This window comes from Eurosta solidaginis, chromosome 4, assembly GCF_040869045.1.
Source record: "Eurosta solidaginis isolate ZX-2024a chromosome 4, ASM4086904v1, whole genome shotgun sequence".
Taxonomy (NCBI): Eukaryota; Metazoa; Arthropoda; class Insecta; order Diptera; family Tephritidae; genus Eurosta; species Eurosta solidaginis.
In genome coordinates this window covers 118813577-118835164 of record NC_090322.1, presented here as the reverse complement: position 1 = coordinate 118835164, position 21588 = coordinate 118813577, and the positions used below count along the sequence as shown (strand labels likewise).

Below are 21588 nucleotides of genomic sequence, written 5' to 3'. Positions count from 1 at the left end.
TGGTGTATGATAAACGCGAGACCGCCTCCATTTCCGCTCTCGCGGTCTTTCCTGTGGACGTTATACCCAGAGCAGGTCTGCAATGCAGATCTTGCTGTGAGTTTAGTCTCTTGAATCGCAGCAATGCGGATGTTGTGCCGCTTCATGAAATCGACTATCTCCGTAATCTTCCCAGTTAGTCCATTACAGTTTAACTGCAGGATTCTGAAGTGCATAAGGGGAGACGTCGCCACTCTGGGGGTAAGGGACGGGTGACTACGCCTGGGTTGTGGAAGGCCAGGACGCAATTGCTGTTGTGGCCCTGGGACTGGGCGTCCTTGGGCAAGCATTGGGGTACCCGGATGATTTGGGTTTGCGACCTGGCAACATGGCGCGATGAAACCCGTCGGGAGGTTGCCGTTGCGGAGACCAGAACATCTAGGAAAGTGGCACCACCCAAGGCAGGAGCTGCATTGGGCGGATGTCGCAAACCTATATATTCTGTGCTGGCAGACGGTGCAAACGGAGGTAGGGACTAAGAGTCTGTTTCCCTGATCTGCACGATTGCTGCCGGAAAAGAGGGGGGGAGAAGACGGGGGCAGGGGCTGATGCTCAGCATTGGTACCAACTCTACTACGAAGGTAGTAGTTATGAGTGGTATCAGCTGTTTGAGTTGTTGGCGCCGTGGGGCGCGAGCAGCAGCGGGTACTTGTTGTGGCTTGCTGAGCAGCGGGGCTGCTGGAAGGTAGTGGGGGGCGCTAAGGCGTAGACTACGGGACGCCCTTGGGCGTGAACAGCAAGGAGCCGCAAAAGATTTATAAAAGTTACGTGGACGTCGGGTTTTGGGATCAAGCAAAGAACAACCTGTCCGATACAACCATCCCTTGCACGAGACACACTGAACAGAGTATGACCGTCCTAAAAAGATTCTTTTCCGGCAGATGCAGCAAAACCATTTCTCAGGACCGGGGTCAGGAGACGGACCCGGATTGGATTCGATGCCTTCCCGGAGTAAGAGAATATGGAGCAGTCCTGCTGCAAGGAGCTGCTGGGAGGATGACAATTTGTGGGAGGGACGAAAAAAATTAGATGGGGTCACACTGAAATGACAGTCCTTGGTCGGGAAAAATCCCGAGTCTCTCCGGTACATAGAACCGACTGCCTTGGGAAGCGTTTACAGCTTCTCATATACGCGTGTATATGTGAGTGATACTTGCACAAATGATTGCTTACTTTTGTGAGCATCTCAGATAAGATATATGCATGTGTTTGTGCATTTCTCTCCGCTGCTTATATGGACATATGTGTATACATAATGATTAATTTGTTTACGTACATACAAGTATGACAGCTTGCTTTATTGTTGTTGTGGCTTTTTTTACTTAGTATCAGATTAGTGATGTGAGTATCACTTAGTGTCACTAATATTCGTCACAATATGTACGGAGTTGGGAGCCTATAAAAAGCACGAGGAGAATTACAAACCCATAGAATTGATTTTTATATGGCCACATTAAACCTTTAGGCCATCCTTCCCTCCCCCACCCTCAAGAACCATAAGGAGCTGGGGGTCGCCAGACCCTCGTCTGTTAATGAAACGGGATTCGCTGCTCCTAGGTGAGGTTGACAATTGGGTTGGAGAAGCTATATATTGCGCTATACAAACCCTTGAATATCGGTACGTTTTATTGATGTGTCCCACTGTGTTTTAATTCGCCAAGCTTTGTTGATATATGCCCGCAGCCGCGGTATTGTTGTTGTGTTAACTGTGCTACGCCCCATTCAATGGACATGACCACTCACGAATTCTTGCTGTTGATGAGTGCTATCGATGTTGATTGTCCTTTGCTGGATGCAGATCTGGTACGTTCCGGTAACAAACACCATAAAGGTACTTTTGGTATGACCACGGGAAACCTTCTAGGCCATACCGCCCTACCACCCCCTAGATCCATCAGGACCTCGGGGTCGTCAGAACGTCAGCTGTTAATGAAAGAGGATTCGCCACTGGTAGGTGAGGTTGACAATTGGGTTGGACCCTTGCGAGGGTTGCGCTACACAACCCTTTGAATCAATTTGGTATTTTAGTCGCCTCTTACGACAGACATACCTACCGCGGGTATGTTCTAATAATTGCGACCGATCACAAATTGTCATTAATATACTCTAACGGGAGTCCGAGGAAACTTGCGTTTCAACAGGGGTGGACCATAATGAAAGGGGTGTTAGAGGCGTTGGTTCCACATTACAATTAAAGACATGGTTGGTGTGATGTTGGGATACATTGCAAGTGGGGCATACATTTCGTATGTCGGGGTTGATTCTGGATATGTAAGAGTTTAGCCTGTTACAGTATTCAGAACGAAGTTGAGCTAAAGTGATTCGCGTTTCCCTGGGGAGTATGCGTTCCTCTTCCGCAAGTTTTGGGTACTGTTCTTTGAATACTGGATTCACCGGGCAATTCCTGGCATAAAGGTCCGACGCCTGTTTGTGGAGTTCACTGACGACCTGCTTGTGTTTTTTTGTTTCATACGGCTGAGTTCTCAGGCGCCGTATTTGCTCATAATGCTTACGGAGATGACTCCTTAAGCCCCTAGGCGGTGTTGGCTCATCAATCAGATGTCTGTTGGGATGCCCAGGATTCTGGGTATTCAACAGGAACTGTTTGGTTAGCATCTCATTTCTCTCCCTGATGGGGAGTATTCTCGCCTCAGAATGTAGATGGTGTTCTGGGTACAAAAGAAGACAGCCCGTGGCAGTTCTGAGAGCAGTATTTTGGCAGGCCTGTAGCTTCTTCCAGTGAGTAGTGTTTAGGCTTGGCGACCATATAGGGGACGCGTAGGATGCAATCGGCTGGCCAATTGCTTTGTATGTGGTAATGAGCGCTTCTTTGTCTTTCCCCAAGTACTGCCAGCAAGGGATTTGAGGATTTTATTACGGCGCTGGATTTTCGGTACAATTGCGGCTGCATGCTCACCAAAATATAGATCCTGATCGAACGTCACACCTAAGATTTTGGGGTGTAGGACAGTCGGTAGCGTAGTGCCAGCGACGTGGATGTTCAAAATGGTCGACATTTGGGACGTGCATGTTGTTAATAAGGTCGCGGAGGATTTAGTCAGTGATAATGCCAGGTTTCGCGAGGCGGAAAAACTGGAGAGATCAGGAAGGTAGCCGTTTATTCTGTTGCAAAACTCATCGATCTGTGGGCCTGGGCCTGTGGCCATTATTGTGCAGTCATCGGCATAGGAAACGATAGTAACTCCTTCTGGTGGCGAAGGTAGCTTAGATATGTAGAAATTAAACAAAAGTGGAGATAGCACACCACCCTGTGGCACCCCTTGTTTAATTCTTCTTGGTTTTGCTGTTTCGTTTCTAAATTGCACCGATGCCTGCCGACCACCCAGATAATTTGCGGTCCTCCTTTTAAGACATGGGGGGAAGGGTAGACCCTTCCAGGTCTTGCAGTAACGTGCCATGGTTGACCGTATCAAACACCCCTATTCTGCATTCAATTACTTTCCCGTTCTACGCTCCGTTTTAATCAAAGTTGGGTATTCTGCATTACGACAGAATTGTAACGAGAAGAGGAAGAGCAAATGATTTTTCGAAATCAGTTGTTTGTACGGAATGTGTGACCATTGGAACAAAATAAATTAAAGAAAATTTGTAAAAAACAATGAAAAACGTTTATATTTTATTATCCACGCCATTTTGTACAAAAAAAAGCAATAGAATATATTGCCGCAGTGTTATGTTTTTTTGAGTGAAGTGCTTGCATAATTTAAATTTTTTTTTTTTTTCGTTCTTTTGGCCAATTCCCTGCCATGGCCACAAAGTTTTATTAAAATGGATTCCTGCACGAATATATTTCATATTTTCTGAATTTTATGGATACTAATTTCATTGCACTGACCTGAAATACTTTATAAAGATTTATTTATTCTTTCCGCAAGGATTGTTTATGGTTCCGCTTCAGCTTCCTCTACTCCGGCAGCTTGCTTTAGCATATAACTGGACCCAACGAACAGACACAAATTATAGCTGTTTATTATAATGGAATCAATGGCCGCGGCATTATTTGTGGAGTTGGAAAGCAACGCATACGAAAATAGCCAGGCGAGAATGGAAAGGCAAATATTCCGAGATTTGTGTAATCCATTTAAGATGAGTGACAAATTGTAAGAAATTGAACTTAAAAGTGGTAAAGTTTAATGACTTATTTTCTTATTTAGGTTCAAAAAAAACTTTCGACTTAATAAGGATGCTTTCAAGTATGTGTTAGATACTTTTGCGGGGCAAATTCGTCCAAGGACTTCGGCATCGACATCTGCCCTTAATATTGTAGTAGCTGCTTTGAGGTTTGTTGCAGAAGGCAGTTACCAGCATGGAATAGGGGCTCCCCCAGCTGGTTAGGGGGTCAGAATATACCCGCGGTATGTATGCGTAAGAGGCAACTAAAATACCAGATTCAAGGGGCTGTGTAGCGCAACCCTTCAGGTTGCAGCGCAATATACAGCTTCTCCAAACCCAATTGTCAACCTCACCTATCCGTGGCGAATCATGTTTCACTAACACACTCTGGCGACCCCAAGCTCCTCATGGAAGTTGGGGGTGGGGAGGGAGGGATGGCCTGAAGGTTTAATTTGGTCATATAAATCGTTCCCGAGATGGTCGGGCTAGCACCTTAATGGTGCTGTGTTACCGGAGCGTACCGGATCTGTATCCGGCAAAGGACCATCACATCGATAACACTCCCCAAAGCCTTCGGGGAGCAACCTTATTGCTACAACAACAACAACATGGAATAGGGGCGGATTATAATGTAGGAATGGGAGAGTCAACAGTGTCACTGTCTACGTTTCTGGATGTAATGCAACCAAAATTATGCCCTCAGTGGATAACAATTGAACAAAGTGAAGAGAAAATACAAGCGAGGCAAGAATTTTATGCGAAGGCTGGCTTCCCAGGAGTCATCCCGCTTTGTTGCCATTAAATTAGCCAACGTCTCATACTGCACTTGTGTTGGAAACATATAAAAAACAATCATCATCAAGCCTTTTGCGTTTCTCAACAAGTTTTACTTACATTTTTGTTAAAATTCTGTTATAAATTAATAAAAAAAATAAAAATAAACTATTTTTCCGCCAACAAATTTGCAACTTAGAAAAACGGAACTACGATCGAAATGCAGAATACACAAAATCGAACGATTCGAAGTTGGATCGAAAGAAATTGGAACACAGAATACCAAAGTTGCCAAATCGAAAAAATTCTAATCCAAGTCGAAATGCAGAACAGGGGTGAAAAGCTTTTGATAGTACTAGCGCAACAAGTACTGTTCTATGGTGGGGTTTTGATTTAAACCGCAATTCATCTGGGTGTTAATGGCATTTAGCGCGGTGGTGGTGCTATGGAGTTTTCTGAAGCCATGCTGATGACAGGCTAGCTGCAAATTTGCTTTGAAGTAGGGGAGCAAAATGGCTTCAAGCGTCTTGGCTACTGGCGATAGGAGAGATATCGGGCGATATGACTCTCCTATGTTAGCTGGTTTCCCAGGCTTTAGTAGCGGGACCACCTTGGCCATTTTCCATTTTTCGGGTTTGACAAAGGTGGAAAAGACAGATTGAAGACATGTGCTAATTATTTGAAGCCCTCTTTCCCTAGGCTTTTAAGCATCGGCATGGCTATGCCACTGCTTTGGATGGTTTAGCATGACCGATGGCACCCTCAACCTCTTTGGCGGTGATGGTAATTGCTGACGCGCTGAATTTATGTTTATGTGCGTGTCTGTTGGCCCTCCGTCTATCTTTGTCGACCGTAGAGTGCATTATATATTGTCGGTAGAAAGCGCTCGCGCATTTTTTCGCATCCGACAGCACTTTATCGCCAAAGGCGATGGAAACTTTGTCATTGTGCATAGACGGATTCGATAGGGACTTTACGGTGGACCAAAGTTTACCTACACCGGCAGAGAGGTTACAAGCGCTTAGGTACTCCTCCCATTTCGCTCGCTTGTGTTCATCGACAAGCAATCTGATGCGTTGATTTATATCCCTTATTTGGGGATCGCCGGGATCGAGCTGTCTTATAAGGTCACGTTCTCTCGCTAAATTTGCGGCCTCCGCCGCAAAGTGGGCCGAATTTCGAGAATTCTACCGGGGGAAAGAAGCCAGTCGAGGCGGATTCAACGACCGAAAGCACGTTCCCCTTGGCGGGCATCAGTCGGGATATAGAGGGCAGCAAAGCGGTTGTCTGTAAAGGATTTGTATTCGTCGCACTTTCCTTTTTTAAAGTTTATGAAAGTGCGTATAGACAGGTGATCGGATGCCAATGTTACCATCCGCTGCCAGTTAACGCAGTTTACGAGTTCTGCGCTCACGGTTGATATATCCGGCGAACTGTGGCAGCTTCCTACCATACGTGCGTCTCCGTTTATTGTGCAGAACGTCGTTTCTTATATTTGATCCGCCAACATCTCACCCCTACTGTCCGCCCGCAAGTTTGGATGCCATAGATCGTGATGGGTATTGAAATCGCCTAAGATAATGCGATTGTTGCCAGTGAGTAAGGCGCTGATATTAGGGTGGTATCCACTGGGGCAACAGGTGGCAGGAGGGATGTAGATGTTGATGATTTCTAGGTTTCGTCCGTAATTTATCCGAGTGTATATACTTTCTGCGAAATTCATTTTTAATGTAAAACTTTCGGGCTATTTTTAAATTGCTTTTTTTGTTTGTTTTCGGGGATTGTATTAATTAAACAATTCATTCTTTTCCAACAATCACAATGTATATTAATATAAACTTCTTAAAAATGTGTATAAGATAATGTTCTAATACCCGCCAAGTTGGTACATTACAAATAAATATCGCCAAAAGTACGATCTTGACGTCTATTATTTCTATCCTCTTTGGTACGAGTAAGATGATGTATTTTTCACCATAAGCTGCGCGTCAACATCTGAACATACCAACATGGATCCCCCGAAGTGTCTGAGCGGTTAGGGTAATTTTTCGGGTTTTCTGGAATTTCTATCCACTGAAACAAAATTGTTTCTTTCCTATTTCAGATTCGCGGTCCTAGGTCCAGAACATGCTTTATGAGTGTTTCCATTATATGTTGTTGTTGTTGTAGCGATAAGGTTGCTGCCCGAAGGCTTTGGGCAGTGTTATCGATGTGGTGGTTCTTTGCCGGATACAGATCCGGTACGCTCCGGTAACACAGCACCATTAAGGTGCTAGCTCGACCATCTCGGGAGCAATTTATATAGCCACATTAAACCTTCAGGCGATCCCTCCCTCCCCACCACCAAATTCCATGAGGAGCTTGGGGTCGCCAGAGGCTCGTCTGTTAGTGAAACAGGAATCGCCGCGGATAGGTGAGGTTGACAATTTGGTTTGAAGAAGCTGTATATTACGTTGGCAACCTGAAGGGTTGCACTACACAGCCCTTTGAATCTGGTATTCGGCTCTTACGACAGGCATACCTACTAGCGGGTATATTTTGACCCCCTTACCCGCTGGGGGATGCATTATGCTATCGTGTAGAATTGCGAAATATATTATAGTGCGTATGTAAACGAAAAACTTAATTAGTGAAAAACACTACAATATTATTAGATATACTACATGCAATCATTGGACATTTTTTAGTCCTGCCTTCGTTCCCCTCCCAAGCTTGACCATGCCATGTGTACATAAAAGTGTACATGTATATAAGTTCATACAAGTATATAGTAGATATGTTCAGGCTTACCATCGTCTGACAGCAACAACTCATCTTCATCAGCTCCATACAGTGCTTGATCATCAATATCATCACCCAATTCATAATTCAATAATTCGTCACTGAAAAAAATACGCAAAATTTTTTATGAAAACCATATATGTAGCTTTAAAATTTTAGCAGCTGCAATGACACTTTGGCGAAAATCTACCCCCTCCCCCTCAGAATCGACTTTTAAAATCAATTTTACTATTTATCACAGCCAATGATATATATTTCTGTTTCCAAATACTCTTGCGTACTTAATTAATCTAATTTTTATTAACTTTCTTAAAATTAAATATTTAAAAATTTGTTGAAAGGAAAATTTGCTTACTTTATAATTAAGTCGGACATTTTGATAAATGAATACCACACTAGAGCTGGATTTCGATTCGATTCTTAATCGACTTAATTGATCTTTTATTTAGAAATGTAGAATCGATTTAAAAAAAATCGTTCGATTCTTTAGGCATCGAAGCTTTCATCACTATCTGCTTTACGGACGCTTGAGGAAATACATATTTCTGTAATTTTTATTATTTTTATAAATTTGGGTTTATTGTGGCTTCGAGAGAAAGATGAAGAAATTTCTGCGCAATATATTAAAAATGTGTCTATCTATTTTTAGTATTACGATATATTGCTGTTTTAAAGTTTTTGTTTTTGTAATCAAAAATCGAATGTACCCAAATTGAAATTTTTTCTTCTCAAATTTATGCTTATACAATCACAAATATTTCGTAGGCTGTCTTGTTTTGATTTCGAAATCCAAACTCATTGCGAGCATATTGTATTAGCAATATAGGAGTATTACATATGTATATGGGTATGATACTGTGTTTTGAAATAAAAGATTCAAAAAAGCGTAAAAAGTATGACATTTAGGTACATACTATATATATACTATACTAATTATCTCACTCCCATGAAAGGATCAAGTGAAGACCCATGTGGCATTCCTTTATGCTTCGATTTTGTCGGCAGTCAACGAAACGGGGAAAATCGAGTAAATGGTTAAGTACGTAAGTACATTGTTACAAAGAATAAGCAAAATTTAAATAAACTTTGTTCGTTTCGATTTAATCGAAAAAATTGATTCTTAAAAAAATCGAATCGAATCCAGCTCTATACCGCACTACGCACACATCCCTCAAATAAATTTGTGGACTCTGACAACCAGTACCAATCTGTTTGTCGGTTTTGACATTTACTATCTCCACGTAAATGCTAAAAAGAGCTAACTATAGGCTACTACTTTGTTGTTGTTTAGTTTACATTTGGTAGTGTTGCAAAGTGGTTGGTCGCAAGTAAGGATCGAGTCTCGGGAATCCCGATACCGAAGCATGTAGTGGAATTCCCCTAACTAATAACGATGCAATTTGTCGAGATTTAATTAACGATTTTGTCGCTTGCCTTATTGTATTCACTAACATAATTTAACGAAGCGAAATAAATGACATTTAAATTTCGTTTTAATAGTAGAAAGGTCACAGCACAGCTTAACGAAACCAAAAAGATGCGAAAAGCACAAAAGGAATGCCAAAAATAAATAAATTCCGTATACTAACTGCTTTTAAGTCATTATTGTGCAAATTTTTACACATTTTAACAAAAGATAAGTAAATGCGGTATTAATTTATTTTTTTATTCTCGGTTGATATCGCAGTTATTCTTGTGGCCCTTAATTGACCATCAAGTTGAGAAATAATATCATGGGCCAAGTCTGGGGTTATTCGGTACAACTTTCGAAACTCCGTTGCATTCATGTGGAATGGGTTGTCTACTTCTCTAAAATGGTGTCTGTCCACTGGCTATGGGCTTAGTAATTCTTCATCTTGTGATAAAACGTACGCCAAGTACTTAAATGGCATTTGATTTATATAAAGCACCTTTTCATGTTTGAAAGTATTTAAGAAAAGTTCCGATTTTCTTTTTTAACTAAAATTGCCAGAAATAATAATTTCGTGATTTTTAACGCAGCTAATTTACTTGCCGCTTATTTAACAACACAGCTGTAGTTACTGAGTTACGAAATTGTTATAGTTATCAATTCGCAAATAAAGCGATGACAAATGTGGTTAAAAAAGTTAGTGAATTCCACTTCTGTAGTGCATTTTTTGTTTAAACTGGTTGCATCGGGACTTCATATTAACAAAACCTGTTTTTAGTGATAACTTTTGAATGGGAAATAATATTTACCCTCCGCCTTCGAACTAATAATATTTACAGTAAAACAAGTATCTTTGTATTTTTTCCCATAATTTTTTAGCACATTTCTAAAGTTGTAGGCCAAACTAAAGTTTACCCAATTTTTTGGCCCGGTTTTCTTTTAAGCTGGCACATTTTTTGTTCTGGCACCCGCTTCAGCTGGCGCGAGGGATTTATCTGCGATTGCTGCCAGAAAATTTGAGATATATCCCTCGCGAGAGCGAAAAAAATGAGAGCGTAAACAAATTTTTCGTATCAAGTCATCTTTGACAAGTAGAGTAGCAGCACAGTGTAAGGATATTGTTTATTTGCGCATTTGCGAAAAGATATTTTGCAAACAAATGCTCATGCGCAGAATGTTTTAATGGTTTCATGTTAACAATTTATTTTCTTTAAATTTTTCCTTAGACTCAAGCAATAAAGTAGTATTTATATGGCATATTTACGAATTACTTTTTGTGTGTTACGGCCGTTACACAATGACATTTTTCATATAAATGCGTTTAACACAAGCTTATGCGTGACAGTAACAGCGCCACAATCAAATGCAAGATGGCGCATTTGTAAACAAAAGTTAGCTGATGTTTATTTTCGCCAATTGTGTAATTGTGTTTATCTACAAAAACGTAACGCTTTTGCGTTGCGAGCAGGCAACAATTTTCACAAAAGAATGAAAAACCCCGTAAAGGATTTACCTGATTTTTAGAATAGAACAAAATATATTTACAACCCTTGCGCACATTGGAGTAATTTTTGTCAAAATAATGAATTTCATACTTGTTAAAATTATACTTCTTTCATATATATTATCATTATATATAAATTATGCGCTTTCATCAACTTCAAAAAGGGAAAGGGGAAAATGGGAAGATTACAAAACTTTCACAGACAATCGCTTCGCTGCCCTCCCAATCCCGACGGATACCCATCAAGGTGAGAATGCATTCCGCAAGGTCATCGAATCCGCGTTTACTCGTTTAATCTATAATATATTTGCAATTGCCTTGTAAATTACCTTTCCACCATGAGAAATCCCAAATGTTTCCCGAAATAATAGATTTCGGGTTGGATTTTATATAAGGTGCCACGATTTTCAAACTTTTGTTGAGTAGTAGGGGTAGAGGGGGTCCTAAAAATCACCAAAATGGAATCCGCAGTTCTAGGAAACTCTTTGTTTATGAAATATAAGCTTTTTAATTTCCATATTTAGTAAAATTTCATCTTAAGTCCTGCACTTAAAATTCGGGTCGCACATGTCGATAGAGGTATCAAAAGACACGTATTTGCGTCAAGATTCAGAATCCGAAAGCAGAAACTATATTTTTTATCTCGTTTAAAAGTTATTCGCGAAAAATCCGTCGATACTATTGTCGCTTTTTTCGTTGTTGCAATTAGACAAACGAAAACAAAAGAAGGTGGTGAATAGTGTTACCAGCTCCGCAACAATATCTTTTTATCTTGGTAGAACATAATAAGGTGGTGGCACGTCGACATATATGCAAGCAAACATATGTGTTTTGATTTTGTAAAACTCTTTGACGGGTTTGTTTGGAGGTGAGTTTTTATGTTAGTTTTCTTGTTGCCGGTGTCGGATCGGTTAAGGGTAATTTTTTTAAAGGTGTTCTACGCAGAATTACTGTGCATGGCGTAGCCGGTGTTGGATCGGCTAAGGGTTGTTTTTTTAAAGTGCGGCCGAAGGCCTCCCACGCAGAAGGGTGTACTACGCAGAAGGACATCACCGTGGCCACCAACCCCAGTGGATTAGGGGATCAGAATATACCCGCGGTAGGTATGCCTGTCGTAAGAGGCGACTAAAATACCAGATTCAAGGGGCTGTGTAGCGCAACCCTTCAGGTTGCCAGCGCAATATATAGCTTCTCCAAACCCAATTGTAAACCTCACCTATCCGCGGCGAATCCTGTTTCACTAACAGACGAGGCTCTGGCGACCCCAAGCTCCTCATGGAACTTGGGCGTGGAGAGGGGGGAATGGCCTGAAGGTTTAATGTGGCCACATAAATCGTTCCCGAGATGGTCGGGCCAGCACCTTAATGGTGCTGTGGTACCGAAGCGTACCGGATCTGTATCCGGCAAAGGACCATCACATCGATAACACTCCCCAAAGCCTTCGGGGAGCAAACTTATCGCTACAACAACAACAACAACAACCGTGGCCACCACACACCCGGACTTAGCATGGCACGGCCAAGGCCGCCTATGCAGAAAGGTGTTCTACGCAGAATTACTGTGCTTGGCCACCAAAAAAGAGCTTTTTCAAATTTTTGGTAAATAAAGACCAAAAAATTTAAAGATATATATACATCACATAAAATTTATTTTTATAAGTTATTTTTCGATTTTTTAATTTTTGAACTCCATCCACTAGTTTCGGAGATATTTTGATTTTAAAAGTCATAATTTCGCCTTTTGACATGGAATTACCCCCACACCTTTCATTTGCACCAAAATAGAAATATACCGTTGGAATCGGCATAAAAATCTCTATAAAGCCCGATTTGTTATTTTTTTTTTTTTTTTTTTGACAATTGGATGTATTCTGCACTGAAGCCCATTTTTCTAAATTCTTATCATGAAAAATTTTAATATTTACTTAAAAATCTCGCGTTCCGCTAAATTAAATACATTAATTTCAAATTATTCAGAGAATTTCAAAAACAAAATACATTGATAGTGTATGTTTGTTTGCATTTATGTCGACGTGCCACCACCTTATAATGTTCTACCAAGATAAAAAGATATTGTTGCGGAGCTGGCAACACTATTCCCCACCTTCATTTGTTTTCGTTTGTTTAATTGCAACAACGAAAAAAGCGACTATAGTATCGACGGGTTTTCCGCGAATAACTTTTAAACGAGATAAAAAATATAGTTTCTGCTTTCGGATTCTAAATACGCGTCTTTTGATACCGCTATTGACATGTGCGACCCGAATTTTAAGTGCAGAACTTAAGTTGAAATTTTACTAAATTTGGAAATTAAAAAGCTTATATTTCATAAACTAAGAGTTTCCTAGAGTTGCGGACGATAATTTTGTGATTTTTAGGACCCCCTCCACCCCTCAAAAAAAAAAAAAAAGTTGGAAAATCGTGGCACCTTATTCAAAATATTCCCCATTCTTTATTATGTATGCACAAGAACTCAATTGTATATAAATTGTATTTTACAGGTATGCTGCTCGTACTGTATATAAAAAGGTTGTTCTTTACCTTTCAGTCGCAAAAATTATAATGGCCGAACCACTCACGCACTGGGTTGCATTTTGCCCGTACTAGCGACATCAGCTGATGTGTGCTTGATGTGTTGAGTTTGAGAAAGGTGCCATTACATCACCTTACTTTGGAAAAGAAGGAGTCGGCAGGGTGATCAATTCTGCCGGCTTCTTCTTGCCCAAAATCAATTGATGTGTAAGATTTTTTAAATAGATGAACTCACACACATATTAGCTTATGTTTCAATTAATAATAAGTACATTTATTTGTACAATGCTATTGAGCTTATTTAATATTTAATATGTAAAATAGTTTTAACTTGTGGTAATTCAATTTATTTATACAATACTATTGAACTTATTTAATATGTAAAAAGAGTTTTAATTAATGCTGATTAGATTTATTTATACAATGTTATTGAAAAAGATATATTTTTTTTGCATTGCATTGCACTATGCAGATATTAGTTATATGATATAATATATTGTATATACAGATTATGTATACAATTTTGATTCAAAATTCAGTTCATTTTTTTTTTTTTAATGTATTTTGTACTATTGGTTAAAGTTTTTGTTGTAAAGTTTTAAGTTTTATAAACTATAATATAGTCTTTCTTTTTTTTATTTACTTATTTATTTTTTTTTTTTGCTGTTAAATAATAATTATTTTATATGTTGTGCATATATATGCTTATGATAATAATAAGAAAGTGAAAACCTTATAATTATATAAGGTGGATTGTTTTTTTTTTTTTTTTGAAAGTTAATAAAATAGAATTTGTTTGTACCGTTTAGTGTACGGATGAAAAATGGTCTATGTTACTTTTTGTACACGGATTTTATGGATTGTTTTTGATTTTTTAGTTTTTCTGTTATAAATTGTAACATTTACGCCATCCATTTGCTTAACTACATACGGATCCTCGTAAATGCTTGCGTGTTTATCGCGCGGTTATTTTTCTACTAGGACCGTATCGTTTAATGCAATGTCTGAAGGACGTATATTTCTATCGTAATACAATTTATTACGTTCCTTATGTTTATTTATGAGCTCTTTTGCCAATGCATGTGATTTTTGCATACGGTAATTCTCTACATTATATATTGGATCAATGGTTTCTTTTTTTAGTTCATTTGGTAACACTGGCTTCCTACCAAATATTAGTTCAAATGGAGTGAATTTGTTGTCGAAAACAGTATTGGAAGTAAAATACTTTAAATAAGTGTCCCAATCAGAGAAGTTTTCGTTAAGATATGCCCGTAGGTATTCGTTAAATACTCTATGGTTACGTTCTATTGAGCCAACTGTTTGGTGATGATACGCTGTTGAAAAGTCATGTTTCATATTCAAAAGATTAATAAGTTCTGCAAGAATTTCATTCTTATATTCGGTACCTAAATCTGACCTGATGGATTTCATAGGACCATATATCAAAATAAAACTTTCGAAAATTGCTGAAGCTATTGTTTTTGCGCTTTTATCTGGTACAGCTATTGTTACCAGGTATTTTTTTAAATTGCATATGATGGTAACTGCGAACTTGTTACCATAACTCGATTGTGGTAAAGGTCCGATTGTATCAATAAAAACTATATCAAATGGTTTACTCGGCGTTGGAGTCAATACTAAATTTTCTTTGATTTTTGGTTTGACTTTGTTTACTAAACATTTTTGGCAATTTTTGACGAATTTAGCAATGTCACGAGTCATGTTTTTCCAAAAGTATTTAGTACGAATCTTTGGGTAAAGTTGTCTTTCGTCTTTTTTGTCTGTTTTCTTAAGAACGTTTTCGTCGTTTTGCCGTTTTGTCATTGATCTTGTCTGTACTACTAAATTTGTTTGTTCGATTCTTTAATCTCATCGATTGTAATACGCGATAGTGCATCAGCACCAACGTTTGATTTACCCTTTATATAAACTATAGTAAAGCCCCCATTACTGATACTTAGCATAGACTTGACTTGACTTGGCGTAAACTTGGCAACTTAGCCACGATTATACTCCACTTGGCGCATACAACCTGACATCATAATCAGCGTTGAAATTTATTTTTAAATAAATGTCAATTTGTATGACAAAATGTCAAAATGAAATGGAAACAAACAAATGGCATCTCAAAATGTAAACGTCACTTAGAACTTACATAGAAAATCAAAATTCAACAGACTTCTAAGTCAAGTTAGGTGTTGCTAAGTTTTGAGTAATCAGTAACATGCAATGTTCATTTAACAGAACTGTAAGTGACAGTTCTCAAGCCAAGTCAAGTCTATGCTAAGTATCAGTAATGGGCCCTTAAATAACTAAAAGTTCCAATTCTATTATTGGTTTTTTCTGTTCGGCTTTATTAAATGCTTTAGAAGCGAAGCAAATTGGTAAATCACTACCTTGCTGTTCTTGACTTAAAATAGCGCCACATCCAGTTCATTGTAAATTTTACCAAGTAGCGCAACTAACAGCTGATCGGTGAAAATTCGCACATTCACACGCACAGTTCTCGACTAAGTTTCAAAAAAAAACTTTAGATTATTTAATTCAAATTTTAAAGTTAGATAGTCCTTGCCAATTAATGTATAGAGAATATATATGGCGTTTTTGTTGTTATTAAAACAATAGTTTTATTTATATTAAAGCTTTTATCATTTTTTTTTTTTAACTTTGAAAAAACTCCGAGCACCATTCCTTCATTATATGACATTCGACTGCCTAGTCCACTGCCTTCCACTCTATTCGCAACATAACCTCTACTTAAGCTGCCAAACTATATAGTAAACAATGATCCAGTTGTTTAAGCATCAACGGTAATAACGAATTGTTTTGTAAAATCTGGATATTGAAGTAATTTTGGTGAAATGCTGCTTTCAAGGATAAAAATGCCCTTTCGCACTCGACATCCCAAACGAATTCAACTCTTTTTCTACTTAATCGGTTTAGAGGCGAATTTTTGGTATAAACCTTCTGTAATAGTTTGCAAACGCGACGAATCATCGTACCGCGTCTTTATCAGTTGGCTTTGTATACTTTTTAATTGCGTTTATTTTGGAGTCGTCTGGCAACAAACCTTTGGCTGAACATTTGTGACCTAAAAATGTAACTTCTGGTCGTAAAAAGTTGCATTTATATATATGGTGTGCTTCACTACAACCGACGACGATAATATCGTCGACGTACAGAAGTGCGACGTTGGGTGGTATACCCGAAGAAGCTATTGTCATCATTCGTGAGAATGAATTTGGTGCTATATTTAAGCTCTACCGAGATTATCTAAAATATCGTCAATTTTAGCTAGTGGAAATTTATCAGCAATGAGTTTTTTGTTTACTGCGCGAAAATCTACGCACATACGATAAGCTTTTTGACCCTTAGTATCTTTCTTTGGGACTACAATCAAAGAACTATTGTAATTAGAGTAACTGGGTTCAATCAAATCGTTGTCTAACAGTTTATTTACTTGGCGATTTATTTCTTCGCGTTGAGAGTATGGCAATCGAGAGTTTTTAACATATACCGGCTCGTTGTCTGTCAATATTAATTTTTGCTCCCCTACAAGACAGGTACCCGAAAAAGGTAACGCATGCGCTCTCTCAAAATAGTGTACGTGTGACTCGCTTTCTCTTACCTATTGTGCTTTCGACATTCCTTCTCGCTCGATGTTATTTACATTTTTTAGTTACTTCATTAGGTATGTCATTCTCGCGGCAATTCTCAGCGTGTGTGGACGTGTTCTTTCAATTGGTGATCTTTCTGATTTGTATAAGTTCATATAACAGAAGTGCCATTTGTCGAAACTTCTTTAGTGGTTTTAAATAAATTTTGCGATTTCATAATAAAATTAACAACAACTGCAATTTTTTTTACCAAATCTTTCAACAATCTGAGTGAGTATTTTGCTGATTTTTAGTGATTAGGGTCGACGACGCCAACGGCTAGTGAGGCATCATTCGAAATTCTCTCTAACGTCACCCTTGCCAAAGGCATGAGGATGAAACGTGAAAATGAGACAAAAATAATGAATGCGTTAAAAATGCGAATTTTAATTTAAACACGGGAGGTTCAAAAAAAATAAAAAGTGACGGTTTTAATGTTTCTAATATGAATGTTGATGCATATGGTGCAGACATGGACATGGACGCACCAGGTGCTTGTTCAACTCTACTTTTACAAGAAAATTACAGCTCGCCAAACAAAATGGGTGAAAACAACGCCAATATGGCTGATTACAATGATACAAATACCAATAGACATGACCATTGTAAAGGTCTACAACAGGCATGCTTAACGAACGAAACGATATCATTTCGTTACGATAATCAACGCTAATAAACGAAACGAAGTCATTTCGTTTCGTTTATTAACGTTAAGAACGACAAATTAACGTTAATTTGACGATCTTAACGTTAATAAACGAAACGAAGTGACTTCGTTTCGTTTATTAGCGTTGATTATCGTAACGAAATGATATCGTTTCGTTCGTTAAGCATGCCTGGTCTACAAGTAGGATATGTAGAAGCACGCACATACACAGCCACGCTCACCTGATAAAATGCTTGTTCTTATTCGTTTTTTGTGTGGATGCTATTTTGCACTGTTGTACTTCTTAGGTCTAAGAAAAGTGTAGTAGCTGCTAACGAAAACTGCGTAAAATTTTTATTGTAAAATTACAAAGAAATATCCTTATTTACTTTCGAACGAGCGCTTAATTACTTCTCTCTTTAAAATACATATGTTTTGGACAATTTTAATTAACAAATTGTGATACTTTATTACCGGGGACGATTGCCAAAATACGACCAAAACCGTCGGGGGAGGTATTAATAGACGCGTTTTTGCCTCGCTTCCAATAATTCGAAGACTTTTCCGCTTTTGGACTATTGATAACAGGACAAACGCGTCTTTTCATTTTTCTTTTCGCTTTTTTGGACGGGTTATTGCAGCCGACCTCGGTTTCAAACTGTTTTTCGCGGAGAACTTTTGAACGGGTAGAAAAACTTAACTCCCGTCTTTGTATTCTTAATACTGGAATAACTACGCGACTTTTTATAATTTTCTGAAGGACCCATATGGGTGCACTTAAAATTTCCTACTAAATTCGTTCAAAAAAATTTACCATCACAGCAACCCATATCTGATATTCCGATCCCTTTTTTGCTTCCCTGTGTCGCTTTCGACGAAGCAACCCCGGTAATTTTGACACTTCGTTCAGTGTCAAAACTCATGTTCCACGCAGGTTCCACTGGGTTCCACGCTAGTTTGACACTGACCGAAATGTCAAACTGCCGTGTGTTAGAAAGGGAAAGAAATTGTTTCCCTCTCATACATATCATACTTGTAAACCTGTACAATGGACATGACAACGCTTCAAATTCGCATACACTCACAAGTACCAATACAAACACAGACCCTAATATTTCAAAGGCTTCAGGTACAGCCGAAAACACCATTTTGTATCCAGCTAATTTTAAAGGCATTTTTTTCGTTTTAGTTGATTCTTCCTCATGTGATCAACTAAAAAATGAAAGAATCAAGAATGGTTTGGCTTTGCACAAACTAATTAAAAATTTCAAAGTTAATGACATTGAGCTAATTCAGCTAGTAGGTAGAACTCTTTTTAAGATAACTTTTAAAAATTTGGCTTCTGCAAACAATTTTGTCTTAAACGAAAAAGTTAAGGAAAAGGGACTAAAATGCTTTATCCCACGTACTGCTCTTGAGTCCTTTGGAGTTATTAGGGGCATCCCATTAGAATTTTCTGAAAATTACATTAAAGAAAATGCTATCTCTGCTATTCCCATAAATTCAGTAATGCGCTTCTCAAAAAAAAATTACGACAATGGCAATTTCGAACCCACTGCGTCCATAAAAATTGGTTTCCTTGGAAAAGATATTCCAAAATCACTTACGTTTGAATACACGTTCTTAAAGGTGGAATTCTTTATCCCGCCCTTAAGGCAATGCAAAAATTGTGGAAGACTTGGACATACACAATTTTCGTGTAAATCAAAAAAACGCTGTCTAAAATGTGGTAGACAAGACTGTAATGACTCCCAATGTAATCAATGCTGTCTTCTTTGTGGTGATGCTGATCATTCGGCAGAGGCCAAAAACAAATGCCGTATCTGGGAAAAAGAAATTAACTTTGTTAAGGCAGTCCGCAAACTCTCCAGGAGAGAAGTCCTGGACACGTATTTCAATAACGATAACAGTTTTAGTATTTTGCAGTGTGATGATGATGAGTTCCCTGCTCTCCCTAGTGAGACCGATAATAGCAGAGATAGAATTAAAGAAGTGAACAGCAAAATCCGTAAGGTAAGATATAACAATGTTGCCAAAAGAGCAATTAGGGATGATGCTCGTTCTGTCCCAAATAACACCCCATCATACGTTAGAAAAAGTCATCAGTCCACTTCTGTGCTGGATTCCGCAGCATATCTTAAAAACAAAGTTTCAGAATTAGAAAAAATTGTATCTGAACTTTTCAAAGTTTTTTCCAACAACATTTCCAATTCACAAATAGGGTCGATTCAAGACCGTATTAGAGCAATTAAACAACAATATCAGATGACGTTGATCGAAGATGACGTCAGGCTTATTAACGAGAACAGCCCTCAACCCTCCTTAGCATCAGTATGAAGGTGCTCCAATTCAATTGTCAATCTTTAAAATCCAACTGTTACTATATAGAGTTTTATCTAAATAATTATAATTTTGATATAGCTTGTTTCAGTGAAGTTTTTACTTCACGTGAACAACAACATAGAAACATCATAAATTTCAACATTGTAGAAAAAAACCGTGATGATGGCTACGGCGGTGTAGCCATTGCTTTAAAAAAAATATCAAATTTCAAAAAGTCTCCTTTTTTTCCAACTGTGATGTATTAATCATACGTACAACAAATATTCGTCCTAATCTAACTGTTTGCGCCACATATTTCCCACCGAACTTACCCGTTGGTAGCTTCAATGATGAAATAGAGCGTATTCTTTCTTTTCTAGAAAACTGCCACAATGTCTTGTTGTTGGGTGATTTTAACGCCAGAGCAAGGGCATGGGGAGATCGGCTTAATTCAAGCAGAGGGAATAATCTTGTGAGAATAATCCAAAATCACAATCTCAGGCCTCTCAATGACGGCTCCATCACATATAAAAGAGAGCGGAATTCAAATGAAGGATCTGTTTTGGATCTATCGTTTACAAACTCTTCCTTATCATTTAAATGGAAAGTTGCCCCTTGTAGGTTAGGTGGCAGTCATCATTTTCCGATTATCATAGAGTCGGTAAATGTTGAAATCCCTTTAACTAGTAAATTTCTTTCTCAAAAAAAACTCCTAAATAATCTCCAAAATTTAGAATTTGAACCATATATAAATGAGATACACCTAAGAATAGATGATGAAATTAACTCAGCTACTCATGCTATCAGTCATAATAGACAGCCAAAATCATGGTGGAATGATGACTTATCCAAAAACTTTAGATTTCTTAGAATTGCTTACCACAAATGTAGGATCACCCCATCACCTGAAAACTTTGAAGAACTTATTAACATTAAGAAAAACTGGAAAAAGAAAATTAAAAATGCCAAAAGGAAAAACTTTGAAGATAGAATTACATTGTTAAATGAAGAACCCTCCAGTAAACAAGCATGGAAATTTGTAAAAGCATTAAGAGGTGACTTCAAACAAAATGGACGTGTATGTGGTCCAATGACAACGACCAAAAATTTCTTGAATTGATTAAAAACGAAGTACCTAGCAACGAGGCAAAATGGAGCCTTAATCCAAATTAACAGTAACAATGATCTTGAGATCACATTTGAAGAACTACATGATACTATTAAAAAGAAGAGCAACAATTCTGCTGGTGGTGTTGACAAAATCACATATAAAATGCTTAAAGCTCATCCTGGTCTTTCCCTGAATAACATACGGTCAGCTTTAAATAATTGCTTTTTAAACAATCAAATTCCTGAGAGGTGGCGTGATATTAAAATAGTACCAATCCCTAAAAGGGACAAAAGTTTAGAAGATTTCAGAAATTTTAGACCAATTGCTCTGATCCCTGTTTTTTTAAAATGCATAAATTTAGTTATTAAAGAAAATACCGTCTGCTAAGCAAAACAGCTAATGCGCCGAGACTCTATGGTCTACCGAAGATCCACAAGGAAGGAATTCCATTGAGACCAATATGTTCGTCAGTAAATTCGCCATCATATAGTATGTGTAAATACCTCACTAACATACTTAAGAACATAACAAAATCTTCCATTTTCAACGTAAAAGACTCAATCGAGTTTAAAGACAAAATAAAAAAGACACATATATATGACGATGAAAGTCTAGTTTCTTTTGATGTGGTATCTCTTTTCCCTAGCGTTCCAGTAGACCATGCGATGAAAATTAT

General features: G+C 38.2%; 1 protein-coding gene across 4 annotated transcripts in view; it reads right to left on the bottom strand.

The window, feature by feature from the left end:
- Nucleotides 1-10998, bottom strand: part of LOC137250222 (zinc finger CCCH domain-containing protein 13) — a 103801-nt gene extending 92803 nt beyond the window's left edge. For 2 of the 4 annotated variants that reach the window (XM_067782643.1, XM_067782645.1), the window contains exons 1-2: nt 8084-8147; nt 7738-7829 (exon numbers count right to left, since the gene is read on the bottom strand). In XM_067782643.1, coding sequence (XP_067638744.1) covers nt 7738-7829; nt 8084-8103 — 112 coding nt within the window. In that variant the 5' untranslated portion in view covers nt 8104-8147. Of the gene's footprint in view, nt 1-7737; nt 7830-8083; nt 8148-10972 lie in introns of those variants that run through there. The other 2 variants (XM_067782644.1, XM_067782647.1) reach the window with 2 other exon arrangements.
- Between the last annotated feature and the right edge of the window lie 10590 nt (nt 10999-21588).